Source organism: Lepisma saccharinum, chromosome 25 (assembly GCF_977018435.1).
Source record: "Lepisma saccharinum chromosome 25, izLepSacc3.1, whole genome shotgun sequence".
Taxonomy (NCBI): Eukaryota; Metazoa; Arthropoda; class Insecta; order Zygentoma; family Lepismatidae; genus Lepisma; species Lepisma saccharinum.
The window spans coordinates 16537439-16558089 of record NC_139253.1 but is presented as its reverse complement, the minus strand read 5'-3'; the positions used below and the strand labels follow the sequence as shown (position 1 = coordinate 16558089).

The following is a 20651-nucleotide window of genomic DNA, read 5'->3' as shown; positions in this document are numbered from 1 at the left end:
TTGGAAATTTAATAGTGGCAACACTGCTGTATATACGCCATGAAACTGAACCGGTGCTTCTCACTTATACCACATGTTAGTTTGATACCTAAGCTACCTCCCAGTAAATGGAGTTGGAGGTCTAAAGTTGTGTAGTTAGAACCATACTAATGTGAAAATTATGGTGGTTATCGTGTACGACTGTGATTGTATTATCTTAACGCATAACATACCTCATGAACATGCCGTCAAGGTGCAGTATTACTGTTCATTTTTAGAACATAACCTGCGACTTGCATTGCGAAAGAAGAGGTGACACTTTCTCCTGAATCCTCTCATCATTTTGCAGGACAGTGCTCAGGTGCATGTAGCACAACCTGTGGCTGATTTGTTAGCTCGATGGGCTGGCAGTTGTCTACCATCCCCCATATTCCCTGGACTTAAGGCCGTACTAAAGCAATTTTGTGGTAATTTTTCGATAACAGATGGCAGCACCGTTTGCCATGGCAACCGAGGGTCATGTTGCCAGGTCTCCACGTAATCAAGGTAGATACATATAGGTTGGTCGATTGGGGGTACTCCTTGATGGGATATGACGTCACGTTGGTTAGCAGATTTTATTGAAAAATCTAAGTAGATGTGGAGCAACGTAATTGTTTATCATGAGATTTTAGTTCTATGTTCTTATTGAAGAAAAATACAACAATTTATCAGCAATGCAAGATAGTAATAGTCGTAATAATAATATAAAATCCCTTGTATTGCATTATGCATTTATTTTAATATTTTGAAAGCAGAAGAGAACATACAAAGATAGCTGTAGTTAATTCAAACACGAAATGCATAAAGTAAGAAGAGTAATTGAAATAATTGAAAACGTTTTGCAATTACATTTGAAGGGAATGCTGCATTGACTGTAGAATTCACTTTATATGACGGTACTTGAAGATATTTATATCTTTTATCGGTGACGTTAGCAGATTTTCTTCATAAATATGCAGAATTTCAGTGAACATCTTGTAAATATTTATAAATATTAGTGCTCTCTAAGGATCCTCAAGCTTTTATCCTTCAAGTGAATAAACGTGTAATTCTGCACCCTTATTTTTACTGAGTTTTAATATCGTGATTTTGAAAGAAAAATGTCAGAAGAATCCTGGATACACAATAAAAGACATATTTGTTATTTTTATAATAGTTCAATATTAAATACAGTTTTGTAGCGCATCTAATTTATTTGCATGTCATGTCACCACACAATATCCTGTTTCATAGTTCTTTACGGATTTGGTCTATTCTGGTTTTCAGTTCTGCAGCTGATGTAGAATCTTTGGAAGTATCAGTAACATTTTCAAGTAACAGTAACTGTAAACTACTTACGTTATGAAATTAGTAATTGTAACTCAGTTATTTTTCCACCTAACTAGTAAGTTGTACAATTAATTTACTGCATGGAAAGAAATATTAACTTTAACCAAATGTTCTCCTCCAAGAATGGGTAAATTGACGATTATTAAAGCCAGCCCCCATGGCGGAGTGGTTATCACATCGCGCTACGATGCCAGGGGTCCCGGGTTTGAATCCTGGCCTGGGCATGGATGTTTGTGAGTGTCCATTCATCAATTTCATCATATCCACTCATCTCCATCATCGTAAACTAGCCAAAAGTGGCACAAAAAGCGAAGTAAAATGTAGCAAATCAATCAATCAATCAATTGATGATTTTTAAAATCTCGAGACCATGAGGACAATTTTGTATTTTTTTTGTCAAGAGCCAGGATGTATCCCAAGTTTATTTGTATTAGAACATTTACCATATAAGATTACATACATAATCTCCAACAATTCTCATAGACACACAGTAATTTTATAGTTCAACAAAAATTCTAAAAAATATTTGGTTTGCTCAACAAAATGAAATGAAATGTTAATCGTCATTGCTTTGTAACAGAAGTTTACTGTGAATTTTACTGCCTCAATATTTGTACATGAATGTAAGAAATAAGTTATAATTTCATGAAACTTAATGCTTAGCATTTAGTGGTCATCGGTGGTGAAAAGGACATCGCGCTTGCAACTCATGATCCGAACAATGTCTTACGAGATGAAACAAATCTAGAGTAAAGTAACTGTAATAATAACTATGTCAAGTACTTTCTAAAGAACAGTAATAACAGTAATTATATGCGAATTACTTTCTCAAGTGATTAACTCGGAGTTACTTTTAAAGAGTAACTATTCAAACACTGCTGATATATCATCGAGTTCAGCAACATATTAGTATGAATTGCGAGGGAAGTTGAGCCTTCCCCTTGGCAAAGTGGTAACGTAATCGCCTTGTAATACAGGAGTCCCAGGTTCGATAGACGGTGAGTGTACAGTGATCGTCAAATAAAAATGGGACAACTAGATCCTGAAAGTCTCCCTTCTCTGCAATGAGTCTTGTGTGTTGTCTAAATCTACGGCGATGAGTGAATTCTAATAGCAAATTTTCAATGGCATGTTCTGTCACTGCCGTTGAGTTAGGCAACACACATAACACATTGCAGGGATGCAGGTATTTCAGAATATAGGTGTCCCATTTTTATTGCTGGTGACTGTATATAGTGGTTTGGATCCCACTTTAAACTGTAGGTCCAGTCCCAATTAGCCTTTCTGTGTATAAAAAAGATTTAAAAAATGTATTTCGAGGGAAGATACAATACAGTAATAAATATCATTAGAATAGAAGTTCAATAGCTTACAAAATAATACAGGGACTACTAAAACTAGATTTTCGGGATATATAAAATCATATTTACGTTGTTGTTTCAATACATATTTATTATTTTTCTTTATCATACCCTGCAAAACATTATTGCGTTCTCTGAGAGCAGTGTTGGTGATGGGGTTCCAAAACTGGGAGAGGGCAGGGACACTTTAATTTCCATTGGTAGATGAGGTTTTGTATAGTATTGGGGTAAAAGTGGGGGCCCATTGGTAGATGAGGTTTTGTATAGTATTGGGGTAAAAGTGGGGGCCATCTGCCCCTCCCCCTAATTGCCGCCACTATCTGAGAGATATGCTTTTTGCAAATCATCATCGTATTCAGGAAGAAATTTATTTTCTTAGGATTTTTGAAAATACCTCTAAAAATTTAAACTTGCAAGAATATCAATGAATGCGTACCAATGCTTGACGGACAAGACAAGTAAGTCACACCCCTGGCACTGTTTTTTTTTCTCCTGTTTCCCCTAATATACAATTTACAATTGATGACCACTTGCTATCAGATATTATTAAGGCTTGAAACATAATTTCTTGAGCATATTTTGGACTCTTGATTTCTAGTAAGTCATCACCATTCAATCAAGTGTCTACGCTAGCAAGCAAAAATGTATGTACTCTTCCATGTAAAGTTCAAACAGTCCACTTTGTTGATTTACAGTATATTCCGTAGAAGCTTATACACCAACTGCCATGGTACGCAACTGCCATTGTCGGTCAAACCTATTGTCCTTTTGTACAAATTTCAATAGTGCTCTTTACTATTGGTAGAAGACACTTCGATTAGTTTCTCAAATGCTCATCTGCAAAAGGAACAAATAAAAATAGTTTTAACATTGTATATGAGACTATGAACTTACAAAACATGTTTAAAAAATATTGATATTACATTGTTACAACCTTAGACAAGTTGAGTTAATAATGGAACTTACAGATGTTGAGTAAATGGATTTGAAAATAATGGATCCAATTGGCACTATAATGCTTAACGATATCGTCCTGTTATTAAAGGGCAGTTTGGTTCACAATTTGAGCTCACTTCAATGATCTAACTTTATAATGAATGTTAAATATGATGAGCCTAAAACAGAAATTGGCAAAATAATTGTTAGAAATATTTTCATAGTAGAGTGATGATTGCAACGCTATATGGAGTTAGGTTCCTCCAGGTTCGAATCCTGGTTTCATGTATGTATTTAATCATTATCTTTGTTCCAATCATCCATTTTATCAAATCATTATTCATCATCATTGTTCCAAGGAGCAGAATTGGAGGTAAAATAACAAAAATACATTATGAAATGGAAATTCAGTTCCTACTATATTTTTATTTGAATTATTATAGTAGACCAGCCAAGAAGCAAAAAAGCTTAAAAAAAAACTTTTATCTGCATGGAATGTTAATAATAGGCATCCATGCAAAATCAATCAGTCATAGGTCTGAGAGAAAAACTAGTCAAGCTTGAAACTCACTGGTATTCGAAGTAAACTATTTAGTACAAACAGCTACTGATATTGAACCAAATATACGTAGCATAATCAGGACAAACTATGATTTCTATGAAGCTCTGTGTCATCCACAATTAAATTATTGCCCTTGTACTTGCAAGTATGGGAACATTTATCTATACCGGTACTCATTTTGAAATTGTCAGTAAACATACAGACTTGTGTTCGATAGACAGTAAGATTTTAGTCTCATAACTGTTAGGGTGTACTTTTACACTTTAAATATATACAGTTATTGGATGAAATGCACTCTCATTATGAGCCGTCCTAAATTATAAAAGGACAAGAAAACAGTAGAGCTTCATACAGTTTACAAAACCGGTTTTCTGACGTGTTTCTGTAAAGGAAGATAACAGAATTGTGTCTGAAACTTGCAAACATTCAGGGATCTCACATTACATCTATTCGAATCAAACCTAACTTAGCCTGACCTACTTAATACATATGACCAGTGGCGTACGCAAGGGGGGGGGTTATGGGGTTTAACCCCCCCCCCCCCTTGAGCTTGTGAAATATTATGAAAAATGCTGTGGAAAATAAAATTAAATGGCCAATTTTTCACAGTCAAAGATCTGGGGCAATAATATTACTATTACTACTTCTATTACTACTACTACTAATAATAGTAATTTGAATTATTATTTCCATGCAACATGGAGAAAAGCACAGCATTCCAAACACACACGTCTTCCAGAGTGATGCCTTGAAAATAAACACGAGTTTCTGAGGTTAGGTTAGGGTAACTGATTTAAAAGTGAAAAAAGTTGTTTTGTATCTCAGTTGCAACAATGTTCAATACACTGGCGTACGCAGGATTTTTTTTTCGGGAAGGGCTGGAATAGTAAATGTGGATAGCACATGGCTTCGTTTTGGAGGGCAGGATGCATAATAAAATATTTCGTATTTTTGGAGCTTTTCAGTCTATTAAAATTGTATTCAAAGACAAAAATGATCATCGGGATTCACTTTAAAAGAGGTTTCGCATTTACACATTTTGATTTTTTAAAGTTCTTAACGGATTTTTATTTGAAAATTCTGATTTTCTCAAAATTTTGGTAGGGGCTGGAACACCATCGGCCATCCCTCTACGTACGCCAGTGTTCAACGAACATGTATTTTTTTGTGTGTGAACAATGAGAATTAACTAAATAAAGTTATTGGTAAGAGGCTAGGCTAGGCGGACAAGAATACAGTCACGAATTCGCCTTCCCATTAGGGCCTCCCCGATGGCGCAGTGGTAGCGTCGTCGCCTTGTATTCAAGAGGTCCCGGGTTCGATACCTGGTGGAGGCACAAGTGGTTCGGATCCCACTTTAAACTGTAGGTCCAGTCCCGATTAATCTTACTGTGCATAAAGTGGACTTAAAACACCAAATCAATCCAATCCAATTGCCTTCCCATTATATTGTTTACCACAGCACGTTTGAATGTCTCTCTTTAAACTGTCTCACCTTGTTGACTAGACAATTATTCAAACGACAATAAGATTAACTATTGTAAAATGTTTTGTTGGTAAGAACAGCGAGATAATCCAGATGTGAATTATCGGGGACAGTTATGTGGGGAAAAAGTCGGAAAAATTCCAACCAATTTTGGGAATCGAATCCGGATCTCCCGCGTGATATCACTTGTCAGACGCTCTACAGACCAGATCACCGCAGACCCTTGGATGAGTTCCATACTTTGATTATTTCAATTTATTTTAATATATTTTCTTGTATTTATGGATCTTTTTCACCCTTGAAATGTCTCAGCTCGTTGACCAGACAATTATTTCGTAACAAAGAAACAAAAAAAAAATGCTCCCAGGATTTGCTAAAAATCGAATGACTAGAAAGTAATTTAGTTCTATTGTTTTCATAAATACTATATTTATGTAGATCTCTACTACTTAATAGTAGTAGTAGTGGTATTAGTAGTATTATTAGTATTAATTCAGCTAATTAATTAATTATAAGTATTATTAATTAATTGTGATTATTATTATTTAATTAAAGTATAATAAAACAATGGTAATGTGAATTTGGAAAAAAAGTTTTAGAAATAACACCCCCCTTGATGAAATCCTGCGTACGCTACTGCATATGATCTACTTAATATATGAATATTTGCGAGCTGCTTCAAAAATAAAAAGAGAAAAAAACTCCTGTAGAAAATAGGTCGGCAAGTACTCGTTTCAACCATGTACAAGGGCAAAGTAAAAACATTTATACAAACTACTGATTTGTAATAAACATTCCGATGTTGTACATGTGAATAGCACGAGTTTTGTAGGTTTGGAAATTAACTTACAGGAATGAAAATAGAGCATTTTATGCAATATTGATTTAATGATATCAGATATAATCTATATTAAGCTACGTATATTTTATGCTATAGTAATGATCTCAAAATGGTAGTTATTAGGATTATGCCTAACGTAAAATATAACATTCTATTCTGATTTTACATTTACAAAGAATTATCAACTTCGTTTGGAAGTTAAAAAAGTCATGCAGTGTCAAGCGATATTCTCACCGATATTACATCAGAAGATATTTCTTCAACATGTAAATAAATTATACATTTTGCCTTTGATGGATAATATTAAGCAACAAGCAGTTAAATATTAAGACTTACCTTCGAGCTTGTTCAGCTTTTTAACATCCTCAGTGGAATATTTGTTCTCTTGTTCTCGTATCTGTACGGAATTCAATATCCTCTGGTAGCTTGGTTTGATTTTCATTGATCATATTGTTAGAAAGCACGGAGTGAAATCACAGGTGAAATCTCGGCAACAGTGTTGGCTAAAATCTGCTCCACGGAGTATATTGCGACGAAACGCCACTTCAAAAGTTTTAATGATAAGCACTACTCTCTGAAGGTACGAAATGTTTTCATTTTTTCACTTAGTATTTCAGATGCTTGCGGGAAGAACATGTGATCTTTGTTTCACCACGAAATCCTCCATACTAGTCATAAAAGAAAGAAAATACACCGGTATTAACAAAACTACCACTTCAGCGCCATCTGTACGCAGCAGTTTGAACATGACGGAGACCTTATATTTTCTGTTATTTACTTAAATCCCTTCAATCGTAACAAAATTATAAGGTTCACATGTTCTAGTGAATAAAACAATCTTTTATATCGGAAAATTTCTTCCTTACCGAATCTATATTAGTTGTACGGTTACCCTTAGAAATTTGGGTCTATGCTTTAGCATGGCTTTAGAACCCCCTTAAGCCCCTGTGACTTTGATTTGTTCCCTAAGATGAAGGGCATTCGCTTTTGAACTGTTCCAGAGGTTCTTCAGGCAATAGACTGCTTCATTCAAACCATCAACAGAACAGGCGCTACAACAGGTATACTATGATTTCCACATCGCTGGCAAAGGTTGTGCACAATGCTGGTGACTACATCGAAGGGCTGTAAAAGTTTCATAGAGGTATCTCTTTTGTATCATTTGTAAATAAATAATTGCCACTATTAAATTTCCAACCCACGTATAATTTAAATGTATTGGGAATTTATAACATGATAAAAAAAATGTATATACTTTGTAAAGAAAAAATAGCATCACTTCATTATTTTTAGTTTTTGGCATTTCGCTCTTGCATTTTCAGTTCTTTTATTGATTACATTCAATTTGACGATTTAATTTCCTAACTGTCAAATAAAATCTATATCTCTGCAATATTTATTTATTATTTAAGCCATGGTGAAGCATATGGAGCACTTTGCAAAACTAATAACAAAATTTAAGTAAATAATGCTTGTGGAACATACATGCATAAAAAAACAATTTTGCAAGTATATAGACTGATGAAAGGTTCTACATCTATCAGCATATGCCAATTTGTAATTATGTAAATACACAGACTAATACGTGTGACCATCTCTGGTCTTCCTAGGTGTGTCCAACCTTCAATGCATGCTACGAATGTGAGCCTCCCCGATGGCGCAGTGGTAGCGTCATCGCTTTGTAATCAAGGGGAGGCACATAGTAGTTCGGATCCCACTTTAAACTGTAGGTCCAGTCTCGATTAACCTTACTGTGCATAAAGTGGACTTATAACACCAAATCAATCAATCAATTAATGAAAGCATGCTACAAATGAGATTTTGACAATATGCGGCATCAATTTCATGAAGCTAAGCTTATACAAATGCTTCCATGAGTTCCTGTTTTGGTTTGTAGCTCTGGTTACCTAGTCTTTAGCACATAATAACCCACAAGCTCTCTGTGGGGTTCATGTCTGGAGAGTTGGATGGCTACCTACCAATGACTTGGGATATTCATAACTCAAAACCATTATTCACAGCTGTGCATGGTGACAGGTCACATTATCATCTAAAAAAATAAAGTAATGCAAATTCTGCCCGGTAGAGTTATCTTGTACAGTTTGTAGAACTGTATGGTTCATGATTTGCAGACATCCATCAGTGTTAACTACAGATATCCATCCTGCCAATGCCTTTAGTAGAAAAACACACCCATATCATAACACTGCCACAACACTTTTCAGTCTCTGAAATGCAAGAATTTTTAAGTTCTCGTTTCCACATCCACTATTTCATTGACCTCTCATTCCCCAGCAATTTAAATCGTTTTTAGTCTTAAAATATCACATGTTCTGAGTCTGTACCATTCCATAAATCGTGACTTCTGACAAATTCATGCCTAGTTCTATTATGTGCTTCAATTAGTCTGGGGGGCCTCCCCCATGGCGCAGTGGTAGCGTCATTGCCTTGTAATCAAAGGGTCCCGGGTTCGATACCCGGTGGAGGCACAAGTGGTTCGGATCCCACTTTAAACTGTAGGTCCAGTCCCGATTAGCCTTACTGTGCATAAAGTGGACTTAAAACACCAACTCAAACCAAACCAAACCAATTAGTCTGGAACTTTTTCATGCAAATTTTTAAGAAACACCTTGTTCCTTAAGTCAGGACATTACACTACTATGGCTAAGAATAACTCGTAACTCATTTTGAAGTCTAATAGCAATTTGGTGTAAACTCATTCTTCTGTCCTTTATCTTAAAATCCACTTGAGATGTCTTCTTCTTCTCTTTTTTTTTTTTTTTTTTTTTTTTTTTGCCACAGTGACTTCTCAAAGATGATTTTCCATGTTGTTCTTGCTTTTCAGGCAACGACTAACTTTGTAGATTTATGCACATGAAGTTGTCATCCAATTTAGTGCTTATCTCTAAGAATGACCATCTCTAGGTAAAGCAAGGAACATTCCTGGCTTACGTGAAGAAATCACACTTTCTACCGATGTTTTTCTAGAAAATCTGTTCTAATTGCACTATTAACTCCCAGAAAATTTCCACATTATAATAACGTAACCAAACTGTCACTAATGAACACAGTTTGCAAATTAGAACACATCACGAGCTCCACTAGTAAAAAGTGCATTTCAAACTCTCACCAATAAGACTGCGTTAATTGATTACAAAGCCATATAGCGGAAATTCCAATCACTAGACAAACACAAGAATAACACTCCACTACACAATACCAGACAAATGCTTCAATCAAATGATTTCAAGTTGTGCATGAAAGATAAATAGAAGTGAATCCAAAACATTTCAACATTCGTAATAAGAATACAGTGATTACTATTTTTTCTTTACAGAGTGTAGTATTATCAAGACAAAAATAAGGGACAAAATCTTAATCTCAAGTTAAAAATAAGGAACAAAATTTGCTAAAACATAGTACATTTAGTGCTCACCTCAGTGAATTTCGAGTCCAAATTTTGCCATTGTTGACCTACATTTTGTCTATTTCGTATTTTAAAAAAATAGCTGACACTGTGTGTTGAATTTCAACTCACCTTTTCATATGTCTTGAATTTCAACTCACCTTTTCATCTTCAGAACTTCTTTGTGATGAAAAGATATTAATAATAATAACCTGTTGTGCAACAGACCGTGAGGGCCAGGCCTCCCTACCTACCGACTACTGGCCTCACTCCCAGTGAGAGGTGAGAAATCAGCCAGTTACGGGTTGGTGTGTGGTCAGCATGACAAACCCCCACTTATTGTAGGTTTCTTTGACCAGGTTACGATACTCGTTCGTAGCTCCCCAATTTCCTCACGATGGTGGATGGCTACCGGTCCCATACATTGGCCGAAATCTCAGGAGAAAAGTTTTTACGCTTACCCCGGGAAACTTGAACCTGCATACGTTCCGTCGGAGCCCACAGCTTGTGGCTTAGACCACATGGCCACAGTGTGAGACGAAAAGCTATTAATATATGTTGTAAATAAAGAAGATACTTTCTTACTCTTGTACTCCATTCTTTGTGCATGCTGCATTACATGGTTGATATGCTACTGATTTTTTTTTTGTCAATATTTTTATATCTTTGCAACCACAGTTGAAAATCTTCCTGCAACCATGACTTTCAAAATATATACAGTCATTTTATATTCTTTGTAGAAGACTACGTTTGTAATTCTTCTTGAAACTCACTACACCATGCTACGATGCCAGGAGTCCCGGGTTCGAATCCCAGCCTTGGCATGGGTATTTGTGAGTATCCATTCATCAATTTCATCATATCATTCCCATCTTCACAATTAGCCAAAAGTGGCAGAAAAGCGAAGTGAAATAAACTAAATCACTCAAATCAATCTTGAAACCCACTGAATAGAACTTACAGCTCCATGCACTATTATGCTCGCTGTGAAGAAAATAGAAAGTGTGCACGGGAGGCAGAGGCACTGGAAGTAATATCTGTCCCACAATGCACTGCCACTGACTGGTGATGTGATTCAGAAACATGAATAGTCAGAAAAAATGTGATTTTCAAATTGACATCTCAGAGGGATTGTCACGGGCTGCAGGACATATCACTGGCTGAACACTATATTGCCGTATGTTCATCTCCACTATCTTCTCAGAAAAGCTGATTGAAGTTTGACGTATGTGGATTTTGAATACACTACAACATTTGCGCAAACATTTTATTTTTGTTGATAATTCACACCACTTGACATCTAGATTCGTTCGTGTTGCCAGTCTATTGTTCTTCTCCCAACTATCTGTACTTGTATGTTTTTAATCCTTAATCAGTGGGGTAGCGGCTGCCCCTGCAATGCAGGTGGGGGGGGGGGATGTGTAAGGGTTATATATACACGTTGTAGTATTTTCGATAGTTTTTTTTAGTAAGGGGCCTCCCAATATTTTAGTTGCAGGGGCCCCAGGGCACTGCGCTACGCCACTGTCCTTAATATTGAACTATTGTAGGAGCTTCGAGCAATGTTTTTTATTTCCAGTTTAATTTATGTTTTTGTTCCATATAATTAACTTCTAATGATTTTTTCAGCTTTTTGCAGAAACATTTAGTGAGTGTTGGTCACCAGGGAAGGAATTAGTAGATGATGGATATGCAGCAATAACAATGCCTTTTGAAGATAATGAGCGGTCAGTATTGCAATGAAGTTTTGGTGTATACAGAAGTTTTAAAAGTAGATTGGGCTAAATTATTTGTGTGTGTGTGTGTGTGTGTGTGTGTTTAGTTGCAGCACAATTGTTTTTTTCATTTTAAACAAGTTTGCAGTTAAATTTTGTTGAATCGTTCTTATGGAATGTAAGGAGGTCTAGGCACTAAAATGTTGGTACTTAGAGAGAGAAAGAGATAAAACAGAAAAAAAGATGGTAAACTAAATAGGAACTGCTTCCCCAATCGTGTAGTTGCTTTGTAATCAAGGGATCACTGCTTTGATTCCTAGTGGTGGCATATTACTCAGTGGTTCAAACACAGACCTCAAGGTACCAGACCAGAGACGTGAGCCTTTTAACATGGATCAACTTGAAGCCAAAAATTTCGAAGCTGTGGGCCTTTATACATGGTCAACTTGAAGCCAAAAGTTTTGAAGCTGTGGGGTGGTATTATGGTGGCGAGCATGCCTCATATTTCAATTTCTAACACTATTTTCAAGTTTACCAAGAAGGAAATAGCTTTACATATTCTTCCCCTCAAGTGAGTACAAATAATTTCTTCATAAAAGCAAAAATAATGATAAGCATATTTCACCCATTCCTTAACCGAAGAAACACGGCCAATTGTACTGTGTGATTCTAATTGTACAAGCAAATGTTCATGCAGTTATATGCGTGTAATACGTACATGAACAATTGCTGTAAAGACATAAGTTTGCACGTGAATCGAGAGAGAAGTTTTATTATTCACTGTATAATGAAGACTAGTTACCTACAGCATTTCTGAAGTAGATGAACAACGTATTATATCTTAGCTACATTTAGTTCTTTGTAGCTATTTCAAAGTGGTTTTTTTAATAAACTTACGTTCATAAAAATACAAAGTAAAAGTAAATTATTTATATGATAATCGCCGAATCTTGCAAGAAGAAATTTTGAAATATCGTTAATCAATTGATATTCTATATATGTACAAATAATATTTTGTACTTACGTTAAACATGAAGCCAAAATTTATACATCAATATTTGGACAAGATATTAATTTTATTAATTATTCATAAATTGAAACTTCCATATTTTATTGCTACAAAATGTACAGTGATATTATTACAAATTTCAGTGTTATTCCAATAAGGTTTGAGAAGTGAATCTTGCATTTTAAATAAAAGTTTCTGAAAGCAGTAACGTAATGACTCATCTGAAAATTCGGTAAAAAGGAATGTCTAACCCAGATACCCCAATGTTCATAATACTAACAACTAACTTATGTACATGTGTATGTTTTACTTTTTTTTACACTTTTGTATCTTGACTGTCATGTTGAAACCTAACCAGATTTTCATAACAATATTGTGAAGTATGCTCCATGAAACAGAGTTATTTCAATATTATTAACTTGATAATAATATTACTAAAATTACACTAACTGCCTGGCACAGTTACGTTCATCAAACAGATAAATTCATAAAAATATATTATTATGAGCACAGGTTAGAAGTGTTAGTGAAAATATACATGGATACAAATTCCAATGTGTATGCGTATCTTGTATTTCTGTATCTTGTATGCTTACATGGACATGTTAGGTGCATCAGCTTTGGTACTCTTAGCATTACCATTAAGCCAGTGGTTCCCAGAGTGTGCGCTGCTGTGCCCTGGGGTGCCGTGGCAGGCTTACAGGGGGACCGCAACATGTTCCAATATTTTAACTGAAATGACACTTACCTGTTTGTCTACATATGATTTTAGAGTCGGACCATCACATCAATCCAAATATGTGCTTCTTTAGTACTTTTTACACATAAAATGTTTTTGTTTTTTAAATTTGAAATATGAGTTTATTTTTTAACTTAAGGCAAACAACATAACCACACTAACTGAGCAGTGCAAGTGTTAGATAGGCCTACATTCTGACTTGGGCACCACGGAAAAATCTTGAAACACTAAGGGTGCCGTGAAATGAAAAAGTTTGGGAACCTCTGCATTAAGCAGATCAGCATGCTCTCGGTGTTACAATGTGTGTGTTTTGAATAGGTTCGGTTTGTTACGTTACGTTTGATCATTTTCAGGCTTTTCACTTTTCTTCCCCTTCTGTGCGTGAATATAACGTGAAACGAGCTTCTCAACAGTTACTAGGCATACCACTTCTACACACATTTGTATTTGAATTTTCTTATTTTTCCATCCTTTTGCTACCATTTTAGATAATCACGACAATGAGAAATTAGGTAAATTTCATGAAGTGTGCTTGCAAAGAAAAACGCATGTCCAAAATCTTTGCTGGCTTGGCCACTTACAGCATCCACTTTTCAAGACATGATTCACCACACATTACTTGTTTGTTACTTTAAAATGAACATATTACTTTCTCCGAACATTAGACTTACTATGATGAAGGGACACTCACAAAGAACATCCATGCCCAGGACCCCTGGTACAGATTCGAGTACAATACTTTTTTATTTATCGGGTATACATGCTCTGAATCTCTGAGAGAACTGTGGTGAGCAGTGAATGCAAAGATAACAAATTTAAAGTAATGTAAGTAATATGAAAATGAGTTTCACATGTTGACAGCCACAATGCTTCATTCTGCACACTCAAATCAGAATGCTCATCTCTGCCATATTACCACCCCCTCACCCCCTGGGGCTATGCACGAGCAAAGATGTGCTGCTACAAACAAAAGTGCATTTCTTCAGTCTGTAATTAGAGGTGTGTGGTCTGTGAGTTCAGTCCCCAATTTAAAATACAGGTCCAGTCCCAAGTAGCCCTAGGGTTATCAGACGTCCGGTTTTTACTGAACATGTCCTTCATTTTAGCCTTATGTCTGGCATCAGGAATGAATTTGAAAAATATCATACATTTTGAGCATCACACATATTAATTAGGAAATACATATTTAAGTTAAACAAAGAAATATGTATCATGCAAGTTACAAGTCTATGGACTGCACTCACAAACTCAATAGTGAAATTTATTTTGATGCAGTCGTTGCTAAAAAAAGAAAATAAAAGTTTCTAATAGAACAAAAACAGAAGCTATTAACGATAAAAGTTTTGGGGCCACATTCTGATGATCTCACCTTGAGGTTTATACTGATTCTTATTAAATATCTTGATTGTATAGCAGGGGGGTTAGTTCTACAAGGATGTTGAACTAAAAACTAGCCTAGATGAAACTTCTGGAACCATTTCACCCACCTCCCACCAGAATTATAACCTCCGCCTACACCAAGCCCTGGTCAACCGTGGATATCCCTCCGTCCTGGTCACGAAACAAATATCACGAGCTGCCTCACACACCACTACCACCAAGAAACCTGCTGCCACCAACCCACCTGCACTCATCACCCAATATCATCCCCACCTCAACAAAATCAGGCACACACTACACTCTCTTCTCCCCATTCTCCACAGTGATCCTGAAACCAAAAACATATTTCCCGACAAGCCCAGAGTGGTTTTCAAACGCCCCCCCCCCAACCTCCAAAATATCCTGGCCCACAACACTCCTTCACCACACACCCAACACCCCCCCACCCCCCACAAATGCAACCGCCCTAGGTGCAAACTGCCTCATTACCTCTCACACCCTCCAGGTGCACACAGCCACTGGCAAATGTACCCTCCATCCCAAAGGGACCTGCCATGCCTCAAACCTTATCTACATTCTCACCTGCAACATCTGTGGTGATTTTTACCTGGGGGAAACATCAATGGCCCTCAACCTCCACATCAATAATCACCGCTCCTCCGGCCATAACCTGGACTTCACTGTCGCCGTCCACACCATCCACCACAACATCAGTTTCAACGACTGCTTCCGGGTAGCAATCATCCATCTCCTACCCCAACCAGCCAACACCTCTGTTCGCAACCCAAAACCAACCCTCCAACTCTGAACACCCAATACCACCCCCACATTTCGAAAATCAGACATACCCTCCACTCCCTCCTCCCCATCCTGCACAGCGATCCTGATACCAGGGACATCTTTCGGGATAAACCTAGGGTCGTCTTCCGTCGCCCCCCCCCAACCTCCAAATCATCTTGGTCGGAAACACTCCCACCCCTTCCACACCACTCCCCCAGCTGACAGGTGCAACAAACCCAGATGCAAGACCTGCCCCATACTCATCACCACCCCCACCCTCCTGATCCCCACAGCGGCAGGTGAGTTCACCCTTCTCCCTAAGGGCACCTGCCACTCATCCAACCTAATTTACACCCTCATCTGCCAAATCTGCGGCAACTTCTACGTAGGCGAAACCTCCACCCCCTTGAATCTAAGGATCAATAATCACCATTCCTCCACCCAAAACTCCGATTTCACAGTTGCCATCCACACCACTAGCCATAACACCACCTTTAATAACTGTTTCCGTGTTGTCATCATCCATCTTTTACCCCCATCCCCCACTCTGACCTGCAGAGTTGCCAGGTCCCCATCAAAGAACACCCCCCCTGCCCACAAATGCAACCGCCCTAGGTGCAAAACCTGCCCCATCCTCATTACCTCTCACACCCTCCAGGTGCACAGGGCTACTGGCAAATTTACCCTGCATCCCAAAGGGACCTGCCATGCCTCAAACCTGATCTACATCCTCACTTGCAACATCTGTGGTGATTTTTACCTGGTGGAAACATCAACGGCCCTCAACCTCCGCATCAATAACCACCGCCTGGACTTCACTGTCGCTGTCCGCATGAACCACCACAACATCCGTTTCAACGACTGCTTCCAGGTAGCGATCATCCATCTCTGACTCCAACCAGCCAACACACCAACAATCATATTGCGAGTGAAGAGAACAAGAAAATGTTCAATCCATTTTTTTTTTGCAAACTGAAAACAATATTGATTTAATAGGGTGCAAATAAATTCCACAAGATGCCATGGCATTCTCTCTTTTACAACTTTTATCATTTAAATTGTTCGGCGGCCAGTGCCGACTCCTGCCGGTCTGAACTTGACAAGACTAAGAAAAGAAGGCATTGCAAGCAAAGCGAGCGAGAAAATTTTAAACTAAAACTAACTAACTAACTCTCTAGCCTTCTTAAACCCGACGGTTCATGGCTGCAGCAACACAGGCCTTCCATCTGTCCCTATCTTGAGCAAGATCTATATACTCTTTTCCAGCCCTACCGATTTCCCTTAGGTCCATCTCAACATTGTCCCTCCATCTTCGTCTTGGCCTTCCTACAGGTCTCTTACCATCTGGTTTCCCAACAAGAATCCTGTAAACTCCTCTTTCCTCTTCCATTCGTGCCACATGGCCTGCCCACCTAAGTCTTCTTGATTTAATTATTCTAATAATATCTGGACATGAGTACAAATTATGTAGTTCTAAATTATGTAACCTTCTCCACTCACCTGTCTCCTCATCCCTTTTAGGTCCAAATATTTTTCTAAGGATCTTATTTTCAAATACTCGTAATTTATGTTCCTCTTTCAATGTAAGGGACCAAGTTTCACACCCATATAATACTACAGGCAAAATTACTGTTTTGTATATTTTAACTTTTAGTTTCTTAGATATTAAACGAGAAGACAAAAGTTTATGAAGAGAGAAGTAACATGCATTTCCTGAATTAAGCCTACTTTTTATTTCCTCTTTAATATAATTTTCATTTGTTAATATTACTCCTAAGTATTTGAATTTGGAAACTGGTTCAAACGAGTTGTTATCAATAATTAGATTTTGATTATTACCTAACATTTGGTTTCGGCCTGTAAGCATATATTTAGTTTTCTCTTTGTTAACTTCCAAACCTATCTCTTTAGCAGTTTTGAAAAATATTTTTGCATTATTCTTAATTGTATTCACATCATCCCCCAGTAAGTCTACATCATCTGCATATGCTAACAACTGAGTCACATCATTTAATTTTAGTCCTTCTTTAGTTTATTTTACCTTCCTAACAGCATATTCTAAGGCAAAATTAAAGAGCAATGGAGATAATGCATCTCCTTGTTTTAACCCATCATGAATTGTAAATTTGTCAGACATATTATTACCCACACGAATTTTACTTTCTGTTTCACTGGTGCATATTTTTATCATAGTAACAAGCTTCTTAGGTATTCCAAACTCTACTAATATATTATATAATTTATCTCTTTTGACCGAATCATGTGCGTTTTTGAAATCAATGAATAGCTGATGGACATTTTGATTATATTCCCACTTTTTTTCAAGTGTCTGTCTGATGTGAAAAATTTGTTACGTTTAAATCCACATTGATAATCACCTATAATTTCATTAGCATATGGGATTAGTCTTGTTAAAAGAATGTTAGACAATATTTTGTATGTTGTTGAGAGTAGAGAAATTCCACGGTAATTACTGCAGTTCATTTTATCACCTTTTTTAAACACAGGAACAATTATGGATTCTTTCCACTGTTGAGGGATTTCTTCTTTATTCCATATTAAACAAATTAATTTATGAATTTGACATATTAACGAATGTCCACCATATTTAATTAACTCAGCTGGTATTAAATCAATGCCAGGTGCTTTGTTATTCTTTAGCCCTTTAATAGCATCTTTAACTTCAGTCAAGTTAGGTTCTGGAACTAAAGGTTCTGCTGTGTGGACTTCATTTACTTCTGATTTATCTCCTACATGGACATTTAAAAGGTCATTAAAGTAGTTCTTCCATCTATTTAGAATATCGCTTGGGTCAGTTTACTTTAGGTTGCCACCCCTTTCTAAACTCATTTACACCTTTATATAAATCTCTGATATTTTTATTTTTGCTGTTTGTTTCAATTTCGTTAATTTTGCTTTTCAAGTAATCTCTTTTTTTACTTCTAAACGTGCAGTTAACTTCTCGCTTTATTCTATTATAATTGCTTAGATTTGTATCATCAGGGTTATTTAACCACCTAAGTCTAGCCTGATTTCTTATTTCTATTAGATTATGACATTCATTATCAAACCATGGCTTACTTTTTCTTGGTTTATGGTATCCTATACTTTCTTTAGCTGCTGATTCTATTGCATTACGAGAAAATTTTATGAAATGCATTTTTATTTGCATAAAATTTGAAATCAAGGGGGATAATTGCCCCTCAGTGCCCTCTGCAGGTGCCCTTGTCCATCAATATTATTTGCCCCCCTTGCCCTCCTTAGAATTGATTTCCATTCAAGGTTGGGGGGCAATTTTAACCTGGGGAAAAATATTAATTGTGTAAGAATATCAAACTCAAATCTACCTAATCATCTTCAAAAAATCTTATCTTGAAATAATCTTCCGTCTATCAGATTGCTCTACAAAGGACAGTAACAAAATAAATAGATCGAGAGAATTATGTCTTATTTTTCACACAACATTATTTTCTTTCCTCAATAAAAATAAAAACTCAACTGTGAAAATCTTGCCTCGGGGCATTTATCAATATGTATAAATTCAATAGGATTTGGATAAACAGAAGTTGCAATATTTCATGTCTTCGGAGAAAAATTCAAGCAGAATTCACGCAATTCTCGGAATTCTTGGTGAGTAGCCACCGTGGAGTACACATCAGGACAATGAAGTCATCAGAGAAATATATGTTTTTAAAAAGTCTGTAAAAATTTGGTACTGGGGTTCAGTATAACTTCAAATAGTTTGACTGAAGTCAGTTCAGTCACTCATAAATTTATTCTGACTAAACGTGAATTTTTCATAAAAATTGGCTCCTCTGAGAAGTATCAGTTAAAAGAAGTAGTAAGAAGTGTATTGGGTAGTATTGATTACAAATTTGGAAATTTTGCATTTAAGAATTCATTAAGAAATCATATTTTTAATTTTAAAAGTTGAAAAGAGTAAATTTCAAATTACTTTCTAACATGTTCGGGAAATGTATTATTTCTTGTGAATGTTTTGTGCCGTTCATTTTGACTTAAAGTACTACATTTTGGGACATTATGTCCTACTTTTCGCTTATAGCGATTTGGTAACCCTACATCTGACAAAATGAGGACTTAAAAACACACTTTTAAAATATAAACGTTTCTGGATACTAAATATTCAACCATGTGCTCAAAAGATGGAATGATATTTCAAACTAACAAGAAAGTTCTAAATATTCAATTGTTGGTGCTTAATCCAAATATTCATGTAATGTTGTGTCTTTTAAACATGGATTACTTATACATGATTGTTTACGGAGGATTGAAATTATTTGTGCAAATATACCCTTTCAGTGTGGATTCAATTTATGTAGAAGTACCAGCTACTGTGGCCGAGATGGTTGGAAACATAAAAAGTTGGTCAGCTTTCGAAAAGTACAGAAAACTACATGGAGAAGAAAAGGCTAATAATTTGGCAGAAAGCATTGAAAAAGAGTAAGTAAAATAATATTTTAACGTATTTGTTAACTAAATTATCTAGGGTTGAGCCAATACCACTGTGAACCAATCCCCATCCCAGCGTTGATACTCTTACAGAGCCCCACCAATAACAATGCTTAAAATTTGTTCAAAATATTGATTAATATTAGTGTGTTAAGTTTTCCACTCCCAATTAGATGCATCAATTTACCAAGAGTTGTGCTTTAAAATATTCAAGAATTGTATCATGATATTAAAATATATGTTATGTAGTCACAAAATCCAGTTTTCCACACAAAACTGGTGCAAAATAAAAAGCAACCTCGAATTTTGTATAATTTCCAGGAGAATTAGACTTTTGACTATGAATAGTTTGCCACAAATACTGGTGAATAATAGGGATGGACTGATGTAACATTTTCTGACAATGATATTCTATGAATCCAATATTTACAGGTGATTTATAGCAATATATCAGATTGGTAAAAATTATTTGCAATTTTACAGATGTATTGATATGACCATATCTAATGATATTGATAAGGTACCAATTAATGTCGCATTTCTAGTAAATCGGTTATTAAATTAATGTTGATTTTTCTTTATATAATCTTGAAATATATAAATTTCTCTTTGTTTT

General features: G+C 36.2%; 1 protein-coding gene across 4 annotated transcripts in view; it reads left to right on the top strand.

Moving 5' to 3' along the window:
* Positions 1-20651, top strand: part of LOC145978543 (putative methyltransferase DDB_G0268948) — a 33793-nt gene that overhangs the window by 10227 nt on the left and 2915 nt on the right. For all 4 annotated transcript variants that reach the window (XR_014440723.1, XM_083111216.1, XM_083111217.1 and 1 more), the window contains exons 5-6: positions 11572-11669; positions 19886-20026. Coding sequence is in view for 3 of the 4 variants with exons in the window: in XM_083111216.1 (XP_082967342.1) it covers positions 11572-11669; positions 19886-20026 (239 nt within the window). In the remaining variant the exon portion in view is untranslated. The remainder of the gene's footprint in view (positions 1-11571; positions 11670-19885; positions 20027-20651) is intronic.